At 45.5% G+C, this 18,223-nt stretch overlaps 1 protein-coding gene across 1 annotated transcript; it reads left to right on the top strand.

Annotated features, from left to right (window-relative positions):
* Positions 1 to 8,291: 8,291 nt before the first annotated feature.
* LOC120030860 lies at positions 8,292 to 17,466 on the top strand. The gene is made up of 6 exons (XM_038976345.1): positions 8,292 to 8,479; positions 10,913 to 11,265; positions 11,602 to 11,677; positions 11,948 to 12,026; positions 14,831 to 15,011; positions 15,098 to 17,466. Exons 2-6 carry the CDS (start codon positions 10,915 to 10,917, stop codon positions 15,659 to 15,661), a joined length of 1,251 nt encoding a protein of 416 aa, XP_038832273.1. The 5' UTR covers positions 8,292 to 8,479; positions 10,913 to 10,914; the 3' UTR covers positions 15,662 to 17,466.
* Positions 17,467 to 18,223: the final 757 nt, after the last annotated feature.

The raw sequence follows: 18,223 nt of genomic DNA, 5'->3' as shown, positions 1-18,223 counted from the left end.
GTTGCCCATAGTATTAGAGGATGAAGTTGCCCATAGTATTAGAGGAGAATGAAGTTGCCCATAGTATTAGAGGAGAAGGAAGTTGCCCATAGTATTAGAGGATGAAGTTGCCCATAGTATTAGAGGAGAATAAAGTTGCCCATAGTATTAGAGGAGAATGAAGTTGCCCATAGTATTAGAGGAGAAGGAAGTTGCCCATAGTATTAGAGGAGAATAAAGTTGCCCATAGTATTAGAGGAGAATGAAGTTGCCCATAGTATTAGAGGAGAATGAAGTTGCCCATAGTATTAGAGGAGAATGAAGTTGCCCATAGGCACTGATCTAAAGTCAGTTCTGAGTTTCCCCCCTAACACTTAGGCTACTTAGATTAGGATTTGGTGAAGATACACTGATCCTAGATCTGTGCCTAAGGCAACCCCTATCTGGTGCCAGATTGTCTTCTCCATGACCAATATACTAGTGTTTGAAAAGAGAGGAATAATCCACATCCAAAGTAACGACTACAGGCCTGAACTGTTACCTTGGGAACGGTGACACACACACACACACACACACACACAGGTTCATGCTACACACATCACAACTGCTGCTACCAGACTCTTATTTACTGTTACTAATACTGCACCATTTAAACACTTGGCCCCCAATCCCCCTTTCCCTGATGTGTAAATATTGTACTATAAATTGTGCCTTCCTGTATACTTATGCTAAAAATGTATTATATTCTACTGAGCCATTTCCTTTGTGTTCGTATTATTATGTTTTATTATTTATTTTTGGTGTTGGATTGTCGAGAAGGAACCTGCAAGTAAGCATTTCGATGGACGGTGTATATCGGTGTATATCGTGTATCGTTAAATAAAGGCTAAATAACAACAAGAAATACATACAACTAATTAAACGTGAAACTTGAAAGCGAGAACAGAGCTCTCTAGCGTTGGTAAATGGCAAGAACAATAGTGTTTCGTCGTGTGCAGTAGCAACAGGACATTTGTACAATGTATGCAAATCCTTGACGCATGAAAACAATTGTAGACGCCAGGGGGAGCCCTATTCACACAATATTGTGGATGGAGTTCTATCAACAATAGAAAGGACACTTCGGGTCCTCTCTGTTTTGCCAGGAAATGTACATATTTGAAAACATATCTGCTATTTGCATATTATATTTGGGGGGAGATATTATTTCCATAAAACCACTGAATATGGCTAGCATATTGCTATATATAATGCTGACCACAAGTCTGTTGTTGTGAGATATGTACAATTGGTTTGGACGTTTTCTATTATGTCTATGTGTTGTCTTGGTAGGCGTAAATTCAACAACTAGGCCTAGAGCTAAAGCCTATAACTTTTCATCTCTCATATCAACGGTATTTGTCTTTTTACAACGCCCATTAATAATAACCTACATCCTTTCCTCTTCCAATTTGCTCTCAGCACTGTGTAGTTGGCCGTTCAAACGTGCAACCATTGAATAATGTTATGCAATTGCCATGACATCTAACAGCTTTCTATTGGCTCGGCAACATCGTAGGGAGCGTGGCGAATGCCTTTCTCCCTATACCATTGGTTACACATTTGTAAAGGGGGCGTGGCCTATTGGCTTCATTCACAAATCTCCGCTTGAGCGCCTTTTGTTCATGAGCGCGTGGAACTTAAAGAACCCGGCACATCTACAGAGCGACACGTTTCCCGATCAGCAGTGTGTGTTTGCCCTCCATTAGTTTATTCCTGCCGTCGTTAGCATCTCATCAGAACACAGAGATGAAATAGATAACATTCCTGTGTGTTCTCTGCTTGCCAAACTGTTGTTATGGAATGTGGTCTCCCACAGCCAAACAATGTGCAGGTGCCAGGTGCAGACCACGTGAGGACACACAGTCTGGAGAGAGAGAAGGCTAGTTAGTGTCCTCTGGCTTGGCTGTCTAATAAGAGCCTGATACAGCACTGTTAAACTAGGATAGAGAGAGAAGGGGAGGAGGTGTGCAGTTTACATAATCCTTCTTTATAGCGTTCCTCCAAGAGGTATACTACAAAGCAAATCAACTTGTCTAAATATTCAGAAATAAATGTTACATTTAAAAAAAAAGATAAACTTGAAATGGGCATGGTCGAATTGACTTAACAACAAATAACACATATCTATGTTTAGCTTTCTTAAAGAACCATAAAATCAACAGTACTTTCTGGCTATTTATCAAAGTTAGCTGACTAACTGCTTTGTAGTATCCTTCAGGTTTATCAGTTTACTGGTGTCTGATCTGTCACTACTCTCACCTGGCCTGGCCTCTAGGCCTACGTACAGACACCCACCACACCTTTACCACACATATCCTTGAGACAGACCTTTTACAACTGTCAACAACGGACGTAAACTCATCGCACCCAAAATGTGACACCTACTTGCATCAACGTTCTAAAGTCATGGCGTCTCAGCCTTTTCTAACCAAGGAAGTTTTCCAGGTTCCAGTCTTTCTAGTTACTACACTGGAACTCTCATTTCCGCCACAGGGAGAGCACCTGTCATTTAACCAGTTGTCCTGTCATCTTTGACCCTGCCTTTCTCCCTCCTGTCATCCTTATCCCAAAATAGAAAAATATGAGATTATTTCAAATTGACTGATCCGATATCATTTATCCTTTTTTTTGCATAGCACCCAGCCAAAGAGCATTTAACCAAGAAACACAGGTAGGGTCTTCATTTGAGCAGGTTTGCTACAGCAGGAAAATAATCCTGCAGTAACAGGAAATGTGAATTATTATGTGGATTATAATTAATGGACATTTTTGTAGGGGTTGATATATTTTTGGTAAGGCAAAATCAAGTCTGAATTGTTAAAGTGGAATTGCAGGAAATTTCTCCTGCAACGGGGTGATCAAATTAAGATCCTACATCTGTAACTCGTCTCTCTACTATGTTATTGAACTTTCACACAATCAGTCATCAGCAGCTAGCAAGGCCCCTGCTCAGGGTCTGTAAAGCCTATAGTAACCTAACATAGCAGACGTAAAAAGACGCCTGAGCGGTGTTCCCACATCCGGTTTTCAGTGGAAAAGGAAGCTAGGTTGAATTAGCTGTATCCCGGATGAATTGCTGAGGGTGAGCCAACAGAAACCTTCTAGGCCAACTGTCAGTGTCAAGAGAAACCCCCTGCCTCTGGTTGAGAATGCCAGAAAGCACACAGACCCTTGTGATATATCCTCAGAGGGGTTTATAGAAAGCATAACTTTATATTTTTTAGACAGATAAGGTTGAAATGGGAATGGTCGAATTGACTCAACAACAAAAAACACATATCTAAGTTTAGATTTCTTAATAAACCAGAAAATCAACAGTCATGAGTTAGCTGGCTAACTCATTGATTCTTCTTTGTAATACCCCTCAGGTATATCAGTTTACTGTGATGGTGTCTGAGCTGTTTCTGCCCTCACTGACCTGTGCTCTAGTTCTACCTACAGACACCCACCAGGGGTGGACTAGGACCAGAAATAGACCCTTGCATTTCTTAGCCAGATAAAAAACAAGTTCGACAGTCCCACTGGGCAAAAAATGGACCAGCTCCTCTGGCATTTGCCGAAATGCCAGATGGCCAGCCCACCCCTGACACCCACCACACCTTTACCACACATATCCTTTAGCCAGACCTTTTACAACAACAACGGACCTAAACTCATCGCACCCAAAATGTGACACCTACGTGCATCAACGTTCTACTGTCATGGCGTCTCAGCCTTTTCTTAACAAGGAAGTTTTCTAGGTTCCAGTCTTTCTAGTTTACTTCTCAAGCTCTGACCCTCTGGCGTATGTTAGTTCTCATGAGTCACAGTCAGCTTGTATTTCACCCATACCTGTGCTCTTCTCCATTACTTATACCATTAATACACATTGTATAGGCCTACAGAACCCTTTATTTACACCAACTACAGCTTTACTACACTGGAACGCTCATATCACAGGGAGAGCACCTGTCACTCAACCAGTTGTCCTGTCATTTTTCACCCTGGCTTTTTCCCTCCTGTCAGCCACCCAGTCATCTCAAAATAGAAAAAGATTAGATTATATCAAAGATTTTCAAATTGACTGATCTGATATCACTGATCACTTTCTGGCATAGCACCCAGCTAAAGAACATTTATCCAAGAAACGCTTCTGTAACTCGTCCCTCTACTATGTTAATGAACTTTCACACAATCAGTCATCAGCAGCTAGCGAGGCTCCGACTCAAGGTCTGTAGAGCCTATTGGAACTCACTGCCCCGGTTGAGAATGCCGAAAAACACACAGACCCTAGATATGGGGGAAGGGTGGAGAGGGGGATGGGTAGAGAGGGGGATGGGTGGAGAGGGGGATGGGTAGAGAGGGGGGTGGGTAGAGAGGGGGAAGGGTGGAGAGGGGGGTGGGTAGAGAGGGGGAAGGGTGGAGAGGGGGATGGGTAGAGGGGGGGAAGGGTGGAGAGGGGGGTGGGTAGAGAGGGGGATGGGTAGAGAGGGGGAAGGGTGGAGAGGGGAAAGGGTGGAGAGGAGGGTGGATAGAGAGGGAGAAGGGTGGAGAGGAAGAAGGGTTGAGAGGGGGATGGGTAGAGAGGGGGATGGGTGGAGAGGGGAATGGGTAGAGAGGGGGATGGGTGGAGAGGGGGATGGGTAGAGAGGGGGAAGGGTGGAGAGGGGGATGGGTAAAGGGGCGGAAGGGTGGAGAGGTTGGTGGGTAGAGAGGGGGATGGGTAGAGAGGGGGAAGGGTGGAGAGGAGGATGGTAGAGAGCGGGATGGGTAGAGAGGGGGAAGGGGAAGGGTAGAGAGGGGGAAGGGGAAGGGTAGAGAGGGGGAAGGAGAAGGGTAGAGAGGGGGAAGGGGAAGGGTGGAGAGGGGGAAGGGGAAGGGTGGAGAGGGGGAAGGGGAAGGGTAGAGAGGGGGAAGGGTGGAGAGGGGGAAGGGGAAGGGTAGAGAGGGGGAGGGGGACGGGTAAGGGTGGAGAGGGGGAAAGGGAAGGGTGGAGAGGGGGAGGGGGAAGGAGAAGGGTGGAGAGGGGGAAGGGGAAGGGTGGAGAGGGGGAAGGGGAAGGGGAAGGGTGGAGGGGGGAAGGGGAAGGGTAGAGAGGGGGAAGGGGAAGGATGGAGAGGGGGAAAGGGAGGGTGGAGAGGGGGAGGGGGAAGGGGAAGGGTGGAGAGGGGGAAGGGGAAGGGTAGAGAGGGGGAAGGGGATGGGTGGAGGGGGGGGAAGGGAAGGGAAAGGGTAGAAAGGGGGAAGGGGAAGGGTGGAGAGGGGGAAAGGGAAGGGTGGAGAGGGGGAAAGGGAAGGGTGGAGAGGGGGAGGGGGAAGGAGAAGGGTGGAGAGGGGGAAGGGGAAGGGTGGAGAGGGGGAAGGGGAAGGGGAAGGGTGGAGGGGGGAAGGGGAAGGGTAGAGAGGGGGAAGGGGAAGGATGGAGAGGGGGAAAGGGAGGGTGGAGAGGGGGAGGGGGAAGGGGAAGGGTGGAGAGGGGGAAGGGGAAGGGTAGAGAGGGGGAAGGGGATGGGTGGAGGGGGGGAAGGGAAGGGAAAGGGTAGAAAGGGGGAAGGGGAAGGGTGGAGAGGGGGAAAGGGAAGGGTGGAGAGGGGGAAGGGGAAGGGTAGAGAGGTGGATGGGGAAGGGTAGAGAGGGGGAAGGGTAGAGAGGGGGAAGGGGAAGGGTAGAGAGGGGGAAGGGGGGAAGGGGAAGGGTAGAGAGATTTTCCTTTTAGTACTTTATTTGCACATTGTTACAACACTGTATATATATTTGAAATGTCTCTATTCCTTTTGAACTTTTGTGAGTGTAAAGTTTACTGTTAATTTTATATTGTTTATTTCACTTTTGTTTATTATCTATTTCACTTGCTTTGGCTATGTAAACATATGTTTCCCATGCCAATAAAGCCCTTTGAATTGAATTGAATTAAGAGAGAGAGAGATCGGGACAGGTAGTGGGTGGTCGTACTCGTCAGCACCAGTGAACCCTGTGAAGGGGAGGATCACTGAGTTCATTCTGCTTTGGAATGTATGGGGGAGGAAAGGCCTTGTATCGACTTAGGACCTCACGTTAGCCTATATATACACACCCAATAACCCACCATCATAAATGCCAAAAGTGTGCAAAGCTGTCATCAAGGCAAAGGTTGGCTACTTTGAAGAATCTCAAATATAAGATATATTTTGATTTGTTTAACACTTTTTTGGTTACTACATGATTCCATATGTGTTATTTCATAGTTTTGATGTATTCACTATTATTTTACAATGTAGAAAATAGTACAAATAAAGAAAAACCATTGAATGAGTAGGTGTGTCCAAACTTTTGCCTGGTACTGTAATGCCCAGAAAAACACCAGCAAATCTGAAAGTGATCCCTGTTTCACATCAAACCAATTAAGATATTATTAAATAAAAAGTAGCTCATACATTTCTGTCCTATTTAAATACTTAATGTTAAAAACACATTTTTATAGCGATATGATGATAGATGGCCAGGTTTTCGCCAACAGGGACAGTGAATGGGAAATGGCCAGGTTATGTATGTCGCATGATGAAGAGGAGTGTTGCTGAGTTCATTGTGAGCTGGATGTATGGGGAGAGGAAGTGACCTAACACTACATATACTGTATGTTATACACTGTATACACACCCAGAAAAAAAACAGCAAATCTGAAATTAGTTCCTGTTTCACATCAAAGCAATTAACACCTTTATTAAATCAAGAGTAGCCTATACATTATTGTTGTGTGTGTGTGTGTGTGTGTGTGTGTGTGTGTGTGTGTGTGTGTGTGTGTGTGTGTGTGTGTGTGTGTGTGTGTGTGTGTGTGTGTGTGTGTGTGTGTGTGTGTGTGTGTGTGTGTGTGTGTGTGTGTGTTTGCGTGTGAGCGTATGTGTGTTGCATGGTGAAGAGGAGGGTCATTGGGTTAATGTTTAGCTGTATGTATGAGGGGATGGAAAGCTTTAGGTCCCTAAGCACCGTATGCTATATGCCTCTGTGTCAAATCAATCTAATCAAAACAAATTGCATTTTTTTACATGTGCCGAATACGAGTGAAATGCTTGCTTACGAGTCTTTCCCAACATTGCAGAGTAAAAAAAAATATATATAATAAAAAATCAAGAGGAATAAAATACACAAATACACAAGTGTGTGTGTGTGTGTGTGTGTGTGTGTGTGTGTGTGTGTGTGTGTGTGTGTGTGTGTGTGTGTGTGTGTGTGTGTGTGTGTGTGTGTGTGTGTGTGTGTGTGTGTGTGTGTGTGTGTGTGTGTGTGTTTGAGCGTATGTGTGTTGCATGGTGAAGAGGAGGGTCATTGGGTTAATGTTTAGCTGTATGTATGAGGGGATGGAAAGCTTTAGGTCCCTAAGCACCGTATGCTATATGCCTCTGTGACTCTATTGGCTGTCCATGCCTAGAAGACCATATCAAATCCAAAAGTCTTTACTATTTGACCATAAAACATACAGTGAAGAGAATATTCGCATTGTTGGGAACTTTGTGTTACCTGTCCACACATCTCTTTATTGAAAACACATCTACACATTTCTGACTTATTGAAAACCATTATTGCCTAACATTGACATTATACAGTACAAAACAACACAAACAGCCACATTCACAAAAAACCATACTGGCATGGATTCTACAGGCTGCCGCAGCCCATAATAACAGTATCAATATGATCTTCGTTCTCCTCTCTGTTCCTGAGGTAGCTTATTTCACACGTTGATAATGACTTGTGGTTTCTCTAGATCAGAACGAAGAGAACAGAACTCTGTTCCAGACCCGGTGTGAGGGGTGACCTTGAATGGTGCCGCGTATTCACGTGCGCACTTCTCATGTCCATGAGAGAACCCTTAGCCCACCAGTTTATTCAGAGTTATAGGCCTAGACCTGCCTAATATAGCATTTAGGACTAGACCATCAGGTACAAATTAGTCATCATATTGGCCTACGCCTCTATCCTAAATATTTTATACAGTATATCTCATTTTTGTTCTAGGCATTCATTATAATAAATCTATAGGCCTAAAAAGGCGTGCTCGTGTGCGTGTGTTTACACCGCTCAGCCGTAGTAGACTGAGGCACGAGCAGACAACCCACTCAGCCCTAACCACGAGCCCCACATGTATGGGCGGGGCTTTGAGTGCCCCGCTGACCCACCAATCAGCAGGCAGTAAAGAATTCACTGGCTGCATGGATCCACCAATGGAGTTTGTAACTTCAGACGAACAACCAATAGGGCACGAACAAATGTGGGCACGTGTATCCGTGCACATGTTGAAGCTCGTAAACCGTGGAGATAGAAAGAACTAGCAAAGAGGCAAACCAATGAAGGTCCGGCGATCGTGAGAGGAAGGAGACTGCCGACCTGATGTTCCAACGAGTGTGAGACAAATATCGACAAGTGGGCTACAGAGATAGACGTTATCAAGGCCGTTTCTGGCAACCGTGGCCGGTTCTACTGCTGTTATTTTGTTGCAATATTTCAGGTGAGCGTTCTCTTTAAAATGTTACATTGCTACATTCCTGCGCGGTTTACGGAATTGACTGTGATAAGCTATACCAGAGACATGATACAATGTTTCCTTAATTACGTTCGTTGTGTTTAGTGTAGGCTAGGCTACTCCTGATTTGTTACATCGTTGATGGTTTATGCATTACAGTGTTATAGAGCTGTAGGCTAGCGTTAATTCTAAAACCATGGAACAATTGCTAGACCTTTGTCAACGTCAGACTTTAACATAATATATTACATTTGTCAGTGTTCGTTATAAGTATAATTATTGTGCTTAGTGTCATTTGTGTCAGTTGTAATGTTTGTGTTTGTCATGATCACGTTCCTCAAACACACACACTCACCACCTGAGACACAGTCAAATTCCCCTGCAGCCTACATACCTACACGGGGCCGGGCCAACACACACACACACACACACACACACACACACACACACACACACACACACACACACACACACACACACACACACACACACACACACACACACACCGAAAAGAAAGCTGAGGAGTGTATGAGTTTTGGCTCATATGATGCAGTGGGTTGATCCATTGGTCCATGTTATGTCTTTGTATTACATAATATTGGCATGCATTCAGTCATTCATCTTTACATTCCCACAAAGTCTATCTAAATGATAGGCGTAATTGGGACAGCACAAGTGCCAGGAAAGAGCCACCATAGTTATAATCAATCTGTTATAATCGATTGTTAGGATTGTTACAATTATGTTGCCCAAGTGTACTGTGGTCCTTTTCTTGTAAAGATCACAACTTCTGTGACAGACTATTAAACAGTGAAGTGAATTAATAAGTCTCTCTCTGTGTGTGTGTGTGTGTGTGTGTGTGTGTGTGTGTGTGTGTGTGTGTGTGTGTGTGTGTGGAAAATCAAAACAAATTGTATTTGTCCCATGTGCCGAATATGACGTGTGTAGACTTTACCGTGAAATGCTTGCTTACGAGTCTTTCCCAACAATACAGAGTTAAAAATATATAATAAAAAATCAAGAGGAATAAAATACACAACTACACAAGAGTGTGTGTAGTTATAAAAATCACAACTTCTGTGACAGACTATTAAACAGTGAAGTGAATTAATAAGTCACAGAGTAAAAAGAGTAAAAAAAAATATATATAATAAAAAATCAAGAGGAATAAAATACACAAATACACAAGTGTGTGTGTGTGTGTGTGTGTGTGTGTGTGTGTGTGTGTGTGTGTGTGTGTGTGTGTGTGTGTGTGTGTGTGTGTGTGTGTACATTGCAGAGGGACTATTATCACAGAGGATTTGCTCTAGCAGAATGTGCGTGGCGAGACTTTATCAGTGTGTGTGGGGTGTGTTTAACGGTATGTTGTGTGTGTGTGTACATTTGTGTGCGTGGAGGGTGTATATACGAAAGTGTGTATTTTTGGGTGGTGGGTGTTAGACCTTGTGTGTGTGGAGATACTAGTGTGCTCTTGTTACCCCTCTTAATGTAGTCTGAGGTCACAAACCAACAGGGACTCCCAGATTAGAGAGGGGGAGAGAGAGAGGGAGGGGAAGGAGTACTGTCTACAGAGGAGGGGGTTAGAGGGTAGGAAAAGAGAGGAAGAGATGGGAGGCAGACAGAAAAACTGAGAGGGGGGGGTGGTATAGTGAGTGAATCAGAGTGAGGGGGGATGGAGAGAAAGAGCGAGTAAGAGGGGAGGAGCGAGAGAGAGAGAACCCCGGAGGCCGAGGAGGAGAGAGTCAGAGAGAGAAAGACCCAGCCTTCCTTATTGGATTCTACTACTGCATATTCTACTCGCACCCTTCCCCCTCGCGTTTCACTCTCTCTTTCCCCATCTCCTCGCCCTCAATGGGAGCCAGACATGCACTGCCATTGTGTGCCTACTGCATACCCCCAGTCACGCTCTATATCATGTTTAACTAGGCCACTGGTAGACCCACCATTTTGAATTGGTGTTATTATTTTGGATTTGTAGGATAAAAAAAATGTCTCCCCTATAGCAATTTCCACAGCAATGTCGCTCTTTCAATTCAATTTCAATGTAAGGGCTTTATGGACTTGGGAAACATATGTTTACATTGCCAAAACAAGTGAAATAGATCATAAACAAAAGTGAAATAAACAATGAAAAAAAAAGACCAGTAAACATTACACTCACAAAAGTTCCAAAATAATAAAGACATTAGAAATGTCATATTATGTGCAAATAGTTAAAGTACAAAAGGGAAAATGAATAAACATAAATATGGGTTGGATTTTTCTTTCTCTCAGTTGAATATACAATGTAATTTGGCTGTTGTCATAGAGGACACATTTTGATACTTGGCAGTTATTCTAAATCTTTTCTCTGTTTACCCCACTCCCCCTTGCTCTCTCGCCTCTCCCCCCTTCCCCCCTCTCTCTCCAATCACACAGTGATGCAATCACAGGGCAGCACTTCCTCCCAGCCCTCTGTTGATTCGCTGAGCTCCAGTGACAGCTACCTGTTCAACCACTCTGAGCAGGCGGAGGATGACACTGACGTCTTCCTGTCTGAACGCTCCCCCGCCGTCATCCTCGGCACTGGGGGCATGGTCAGGGGCAACGGGAGTGCCGGGGCAGAGAGTCCCGAGTCCCAGTGGGCGTGTGACGGCTTCACTGACCGCGAGGAGGAGGAGTCACGGGGTTCAGAGGTTACTGTAGGTCAACCCAGGGTCACAGCTGAGAGACAGAGAACAAGCGAGACGGAAAGAGAGAAGACAGAGGGAGACCTGCTCTTTGCCCAGAAGGTGAATGTCAGAGAGAGATGAAGGGATTGGGATGGAAGACAGGGATATATAACTCATCTTCCTACAGATGTTTGAGACTGAACCAACTTCAGAGACAGCTTGACCACAGTACTGTACCCCATTAATAATCATCCCTCCTGTCTCTCTCTCTCTCTCTCTCTCTCTCTCTCTCTCTCTCTCTCTCTCTCTCTCTCTCTCTCTCTCTCTCTCTCTCTCTCTCTCTCTCTCTCTCTCTCTCTCTCTCTCTCTCTCTCTCTCTCTCTCTCTCTCTCTCTCTCTCTCTCTCTCTCTCTCTCTCTCTCTCTCTCTCTCTCTCTCTCTCTCTCTCTCTCTCAGTGTGCTGAGCTGCAGGGGTTTGTAAGGCCCTTACTGGAGCTGCTGAATGGACTGAAGGGGGGACGATTTGACCGTGGTAAGCACCATTCTCCTACACTGATGTGTGATGCTGCAGCCTGTATTGATCTAGTCTGTATTGATCTAGTCTGTATTGATCTAGTCTGCAGCTACTGTGTCTGTAGTTTTCATCTGTAGGCGTATTGGTGTGTGTATGTCTGGTGTGTGTGTGTATGTCTGGTGTGTGTGTGTGTGTATGTCTGGTGTCTGTGTGTGTGTGCTGACTGTAGCGTGTCAGACAGTGTTACAGTGTGAATGCTGACTGGAGGATTATGTATTTGATTGACAGGTCTGAGTAGTTTCCAGCAGAGTGCAGCCATGGACCGCATCCAGAGGATCGTAGGGATCTTACGGAGACCCAACATCGGGTAAGACCACACACACACACACACACACCTGTTTATGTGCGTACTGGACTCAACCCTGCACTACTCAGTTTCAGCATTATGTCACAACAGCAGAAAAAGAGAGCTTTCATAATATGTAGTCCAGTTTGAATGTTTAGAGAGAGAAGTGGATTTAGTCTGGATCTGTGTTTAGTAGATGAGAACAGGAATGTTAATGTCCATGCTATTATTAGAAGGGTTGTTTTCTAAACCTTATAATCCTCCTCCCTCTATCTCTCCATTCTCTTCTCCCTCTATCTCTCCATTCTCTCTTCTCTCTATCTCTCCATTCTCTCCTCTCTCTATCTCTCCATTCTCTCCTCCCTCTATCTCTCCATTCTCTCCTCCCTCTATCTCTCCATTCTCTCCTCCCTCTATCTCTCCATTCTCTCCTCTCTCTATCTCTCCATTCTCTCCTCCCTCTATCTCTCAATTCTCTCCTCCCTCTATCTCTCCATTCTCTCCTCTCTCTATCTCTCCATTCTCTCCTCCCTCTATCTCTCCATTCTCTCCTCCCTCTATCTCTCCATTCTCTCCTCTCTCTATCTCTCCATTCTCTCCTCTCTCTATCTCTCCATTCTCTCCTCCCTCTATCTCTCCATTCTCTCCTCCCTCTATCTCTCCATTCTCTCCTCCCTCTATCTCTCCATTCTCTCCTCTCTCTATCTCTCCATTCTCTCCTCCCTCTATCTCTCCATTCTCTCCTCTCTCTATCTCTCCATTCTCTCCTCTCTCTATCTCTCAATTCTCTCCTCCCTCTATCTCTCCATTCTCTCCTCCCTCTATCTCTCCATTCTCTCCTCTCTCTATCTCTCCATTCTCTCCTCCCTCTATCTCTCCATTCTCTCCTCCCTCTATCTCTCCATTCTCTCCTCCCTCTATCTCTCCATTCTCTCCTCTCTCTATCTCTCCATTCTCTCCTCCCTCTATCTCTCCATTCTCTCCTCTCTCTATCTCTCCATTCTCTCCTCCCTCTATCTCTCCATTCTCTCCTCCCTCTATCTCTCCATTCTCTCCTCTCTCTATCTCTCCATTCTCTCCTCCCTCTATCTCTCCATTCTCTCCTCTCTCTATCTCTCCATTCTCTCCTCCCTCTATCTCTCCATTCTCTCCTCTCTCTATCTCTCCATTCTCTCCTCTCTCTATCTCTCCATTCTCTCCTCTCTCTATCTCTCCATTCTCTCCTCCCTCTATCTCTCCATTCTCTCCTCCCTCTATCTCTCCATTCTCTCCTCTCTCTATCTCTCCATTCTCTCCTCCCTCTATCTCTCCATTCTCTCCTCCCTCTATCTCTCCATTCTCTCCTCCCGCTATCTCTCCATTCTCTCCTCCCTCTATCTCTCCATTCTCTCCTCCCTCTCTCCTCCCTCTATCTCTCCATTCTCTCCTCCCTCTATCTCTCCATTCTCTCCTCCCTCTCTCCTCCCTCTATCTCTCCATTCTCTCCTCTCTCTATCTCTCCATTCTCTCCTCCCTCTATCTCTCCATTCTCTCCTCTCTCTATCTCTCCATTCTCTCCTCCCTCTATCTCTCCATTCTCTCCTCTCTCTATCTCTCCATTCTCTCCTCTCTCTATCTCTCCATTCTCTCCTCTCTCTATCTCTCCATTCTCTCCTCCCTCTATCTCTCCATTCTCTCCTCCCTCTATCTCTCCATTCTCTCCTCTCTCTATCTCTCCATTCTCTCCTCCCTCTATCTCTCCATTCTCTCCTCCCTCTATCTCTCCATTCTCTCCTCCCGCTATCTCTCCATTCTCTCCTCCCTCTATCTCTCCATTCTCTCCTCCCTCTCTCCTCCCTCTATCTCTCCATTCTCTCCTCCCTCTATCTCTCCATTCTCTCCTCCCTCTATCTCCATTCTCTCCTCTCTCTATCTCTCCATTCTCTCCTCTCTCTATCTCTCCATTCTCTCCTCTCTCTATCTCTCCATTCTCTCCTCCCTCTATCTCTCCATTCTCTCCTCCCTCTATCTCTCCATTCTCTCCTCTCTCTATCTCTCCATTCTCTCCTCCCTCTATCTCTCCATTCTCTCCTCCCTCTATCTCTCCATTCTCTCCTCCCGCTATCTCTCCATTCTCTCCTCCCTCTATCTCTCCATTCTCTCCTCCCTCTCTCCTCCCTCTATCTCTCCTCCCTCTCTCCTCCCTCTATCTCTCCATTCTCTCCTCCCTCTATCTCTCCATTCTCTCCTCCCTCTATCTCTCCATTCTCTCCTCTCTCTATCTCTCCATTCTCTCCTCCCTCTATCTCTCCATTCTCTCCTCCCTCTATCTCTCCATTCTCTCCTCCCGCTATCTCTCCATTCTCTCCTCCCTCTATCTCTCCATTCTCTCCTCCCTCTCTCCTCCCTCTATCTCTCCATTCTCTCCTCCCTTTATCTCTCCATTCTCTCCTCCCTCTATCTCTCCATTCTCTCCTCTCTCTATCTCTCCATTCTCTCCTCCCTCTATCTCTCCATTCTCTCCTCCCTCTATCTCTCCATTCTCTCCTCTCTCTATCTCTCCATTCTCTCCTCCCTCTATCTCTCCATTCTCTCCTCCCTCTATCTCTCCATTCTCTCCTCTCTCTATCTCTCAATTCTCTCCTCTCTCTATCTCTCCATTCTCTCCTCCCTCTATCTCTCCATTCTCTCCTCCCTCTATCTCTCCATTCTCTCCTCTCTCTATCTCTCCATTCTCTCCTCTCTCTATCTCTCCATTCTCTCCTCCCTCTCTCCTCCCTCTATCTCTCCATTCTCTCCTCTCTCTATCTCTCCATTCTCTCCTCCCTCTATCTCCACCTCCGTAGGGAAAAGTATATGAACACTCTTCTCCAGGTGGAGACGATGCTGAAGATGTGGTTTCCACAGGTGTCCCCCTTGGCCCCACCTACCGCCCCTACCCTCTCCCCCCCTCGCCTCTCCCCCCGGGACAGCCCCAGCAGCAACCCCCCACACAGGCACAGAGACCAGTCGCACATCCCTGTGAAGGTGAGAACACACAAACACTCACGTGCACATACACAATAATATGTTGATAAGTTGTGGCTGACAACATTCTCTCTGTCTCTCTCCAGAAGCGCAGACTGAGTTGGTCAGACACAGACTCTGACACCCCTCCTGTACTCTTTAAGAGGCTCAACACCGGTGGAGGAGAGGAGAGGGGGAAGGAGGGGGGAGACGTCCCCTCTGCAACTTCAGGGGTACCCCCACACCCCCAGGACCCCACCAGCGACCAAGAGAATGAGAGAAAGGAAGATGAGGATAGCAAAGAGAGAGAGGAAGAGTCATCGAGCAACAAAGCGGGGCTCTGTTCTGAGCCCGGTCCCACCTCGGTCCTTGTAGTGCCCATCCTTTCCCCCTGGAAAGCAATGGAGGGGAAACAGCTGCTGCCTGTCATGCCACCTCCCACCACCAGGGGCAGTCCAGAAATGCAGGACAGCGTAATCTCTTCCACCACGCCCTTCAACAACCTCCAAAGCCAGCAGCAGCCAATCGGGTGCCAAAGCCAGCCTGTTGCCGGGAAGACTGGGAAAAAGACCGTAAAGACCTGTCAGGGGCGGGTCCAGGCTCATTCAATCACGGCAAAGCCTTTGAAAAGGGTGGAGTGTAAGAGCAGGGTTAACCCCGCCCCTTTATAGACCTGATGCACTGAGCACACTCCGACCAGCAGGCTAGTGTGACTACGTCAACATGCTAAAGCTGCTGTGATAGGGAGAGTCAGGGGTAGAAATGGGCTGCAGTCCAAACACTTTATTTTTAGCCCCTCAGCCCTTGCACTAGCCACTTTCCCTTGGGGGAATCCCCTTTGAAACCGGATGCAGTTTGATTGCCATCTTAAGTGGACGTCCAATTCACTAACGTTGCCCCCTCGGCCCTCGATTTAGCTCGAGGGAGCGAGTGAAGAACTTTGATCACTTGCGGGGTTTATATGACCCACAATTCAATGCAAATTGTAGTCAGGTATCATACTCCGGTGGCCGCGAATGTTACTTTCACTCACCATTCACTCACAAATGTTTTGCAATAAATGACCAAACTATAAAACTAGCTAGCCAGCTATGGATAACTGTAGCTAGCTAGCTACGTTAGCTTGCTAGATACATGAATAGCTTTAGGTTGGTTGTTTTTAAGCTCAACGTCAAGATTTCCACTAAGGACGTTGCCTCTCCGATCATCACTCTCTAATTTGAATTTGGACTGCAGCCATGGTTTTAGGTGCTGATGTGTTTCCTTAATGATGGATCGTTTGCAACTACCTAAACGCAATTAGGACCATTAATGAAAATGATATCTGAGAGACTACAGTTATTACTACATGAGGACAGAATGTGTCCTTGTGAATCATAATCACAGTTCCATAACAATCAGATTTTTTTGCACAAATAGTAGTTGTAGATTGGGAAGGTTGGTAAGCACGTCTTAAAGCCCATCGCTTGTTTATAGAATATTGGATCTCTGATTGACCGAATGGTATACTCTCTTACTCCACTTAAGAAAAGGTAAATGCCACTATGCAAACTTAATGGAAACGCTGTTGGCTTAGGGATATTTGGGTTTCAGGTGGTTGGAGGCAAGGAGGTGAGAGGTGACGAGGAGAGGATGGTTAGGAGGACAGGTGGGATAAGATTTGGGGATTAAGGATAGTTATATTCCTGGAATGATATTCCTGGAATCTCCTCAGAGATGATGCTTCCAGTGAATAACAGCAGACAGACAGTTCAATAGACCGAGGCATTACGGATAGAAGTGAGGAATAATCCAACTAGCCAGATGCCATTAGACTACTGAATGACCTCTAGAGCTGAATAACATCTAAGAGGACGTGGCAGGGACCTCTACTGAAGTCTAAAGAGGTTTAGAATCGATTCAATGTCAATCCACCAACATGACACAATCTGTTTGTGAAGACGGATGCAAGGTATTTTGGGTGAAGATCGATTATGACTGTGAAACGAATGAAACACAACTGTGTTTTATTCTGTGTGGAGAAATGTGAAGCGGGTTCTCCGTTAAACAGTAAATCAAAATTCAATGGCCTAACCGGTAGGAGATAGAATACCAGACAGACCTCAGATCAGCTTCTAGGGACAACTTAATCCTTTAAATGGCTCAGTGAGAGACTCTAAAGACCACCCTGAGAGAAGAGTCCACTCACAGACAGACAGAGACAGACATAAATCCTGTTTATTTATTCACATGTTGACTTGACAACGCTGCGTTTATTTATTACCTTTATTTATTAATTGGCAGCTGTGTTTCTCGCTCTTTGAACTTACAATTGGTTGACCGATGCTCTTGGGAAAGTTGCTGTACAACGGTTTGTGGTTTTTACTGTTATGATGGGACACATTTTGGGGGGATGATTGGACTACTGTGCCTTTACCAAATAGGATGTGTACAAAAAAACGAAGCATTTTATTCTTTCAAAGCATTTTCTACTACATTTTGATAGTTTGCTTGTCTTTCTTAATAGCACAGTGCACAATCAGTCGGATAACACAGGACACAACGCCTAATTCCTGCCTTCAATCTCTTATCTGGCTTCCACGGGTCTGTTGGGCAAAACTAGCTACCTACAGATCCCACAACAGCAAGGCAACCTCTACTCCAACCTGTGCAGTGGTCATGTGTACAACACAACAGTATTCTATACATATACATCATAGTCTTGAATGAACTAACGACAGTGGCTCATTTATTTCAGTGTTTAGATTGACAGTTGCCTCTTCTCTGGGGTGTATTTATAGTTGATTATGTAGGTCTGACTGGAGGATGTGATCAGTGCTTACTATCTCCTGTGTGCTTCTTGGCGCTCGTCAAACTTGAAAAACATGTGAGGATCAGAGCTGAAAGGCAGGCAGTATGAATATTTATTTAGCACCATCATCGCAAGCTGCTATACATAATATGACTAAAACATGATTGATATATTCCTCATAACAAATAATTAATACACATGTATTTACTAATGAAATATAAAATATATGCCATTTAGCAGACGCTTTTTATCCAAAGCGACTTAGTCATGCGTGCATACATTTTTACATATGGGTGGTCCCTGGAATCAAACCCACTATCCTGGCATTGCAAGCACCATGCTCTACCAGCTGAGCTCCAGAGGAAATAACTGGTGTACATGATACATGGTTTACAAAGAGTTTACTTATGCTTAATAAACTGTTTATATGCAGAGCTTCCAG

Source organism: Salvelinus namaycush, chromosome 37 (assembly GCF_016432855.1).
Source record: "Salvelinus namaycush isolate Seneca chromosome 37, SaNama_1.0, whole genome shotgun sequence".
NCBI lineage: Eukaryota > Metazoa > Chordata > Actinopteri > Salmoniformes > Salmonidae > Salvelinus > Salvelinus namaycush.
The sequence above is the reverse complement of the archived record's forward strand: the minus strand, read 5'-3'. Positions and strand labels throughout refer to the sequence as shown.

Coding starts and splice junctions, on each gene's coding strand:
- LOC120030860 (XM_038976345.1), top strand. CDS start 10,915: ATGCAATCACAGGGCAGCACTTCCTCCCAGCCCTCTGTTGATTCGCTG. Junction 11,678..11,947: donor GGGGGGACGATTTGACCGTG/GTAAGCACCATT, acceptor TTTGATTGACAG/GTCTGAGTAGTTTCCAGCAG. Junction 12,027..14,830: donor TTACGGAGACCCAACATCGG/GTAAGACCACAC, acceptor CCACCTCCGTAG/GGAAAAGTATATGAACACTC.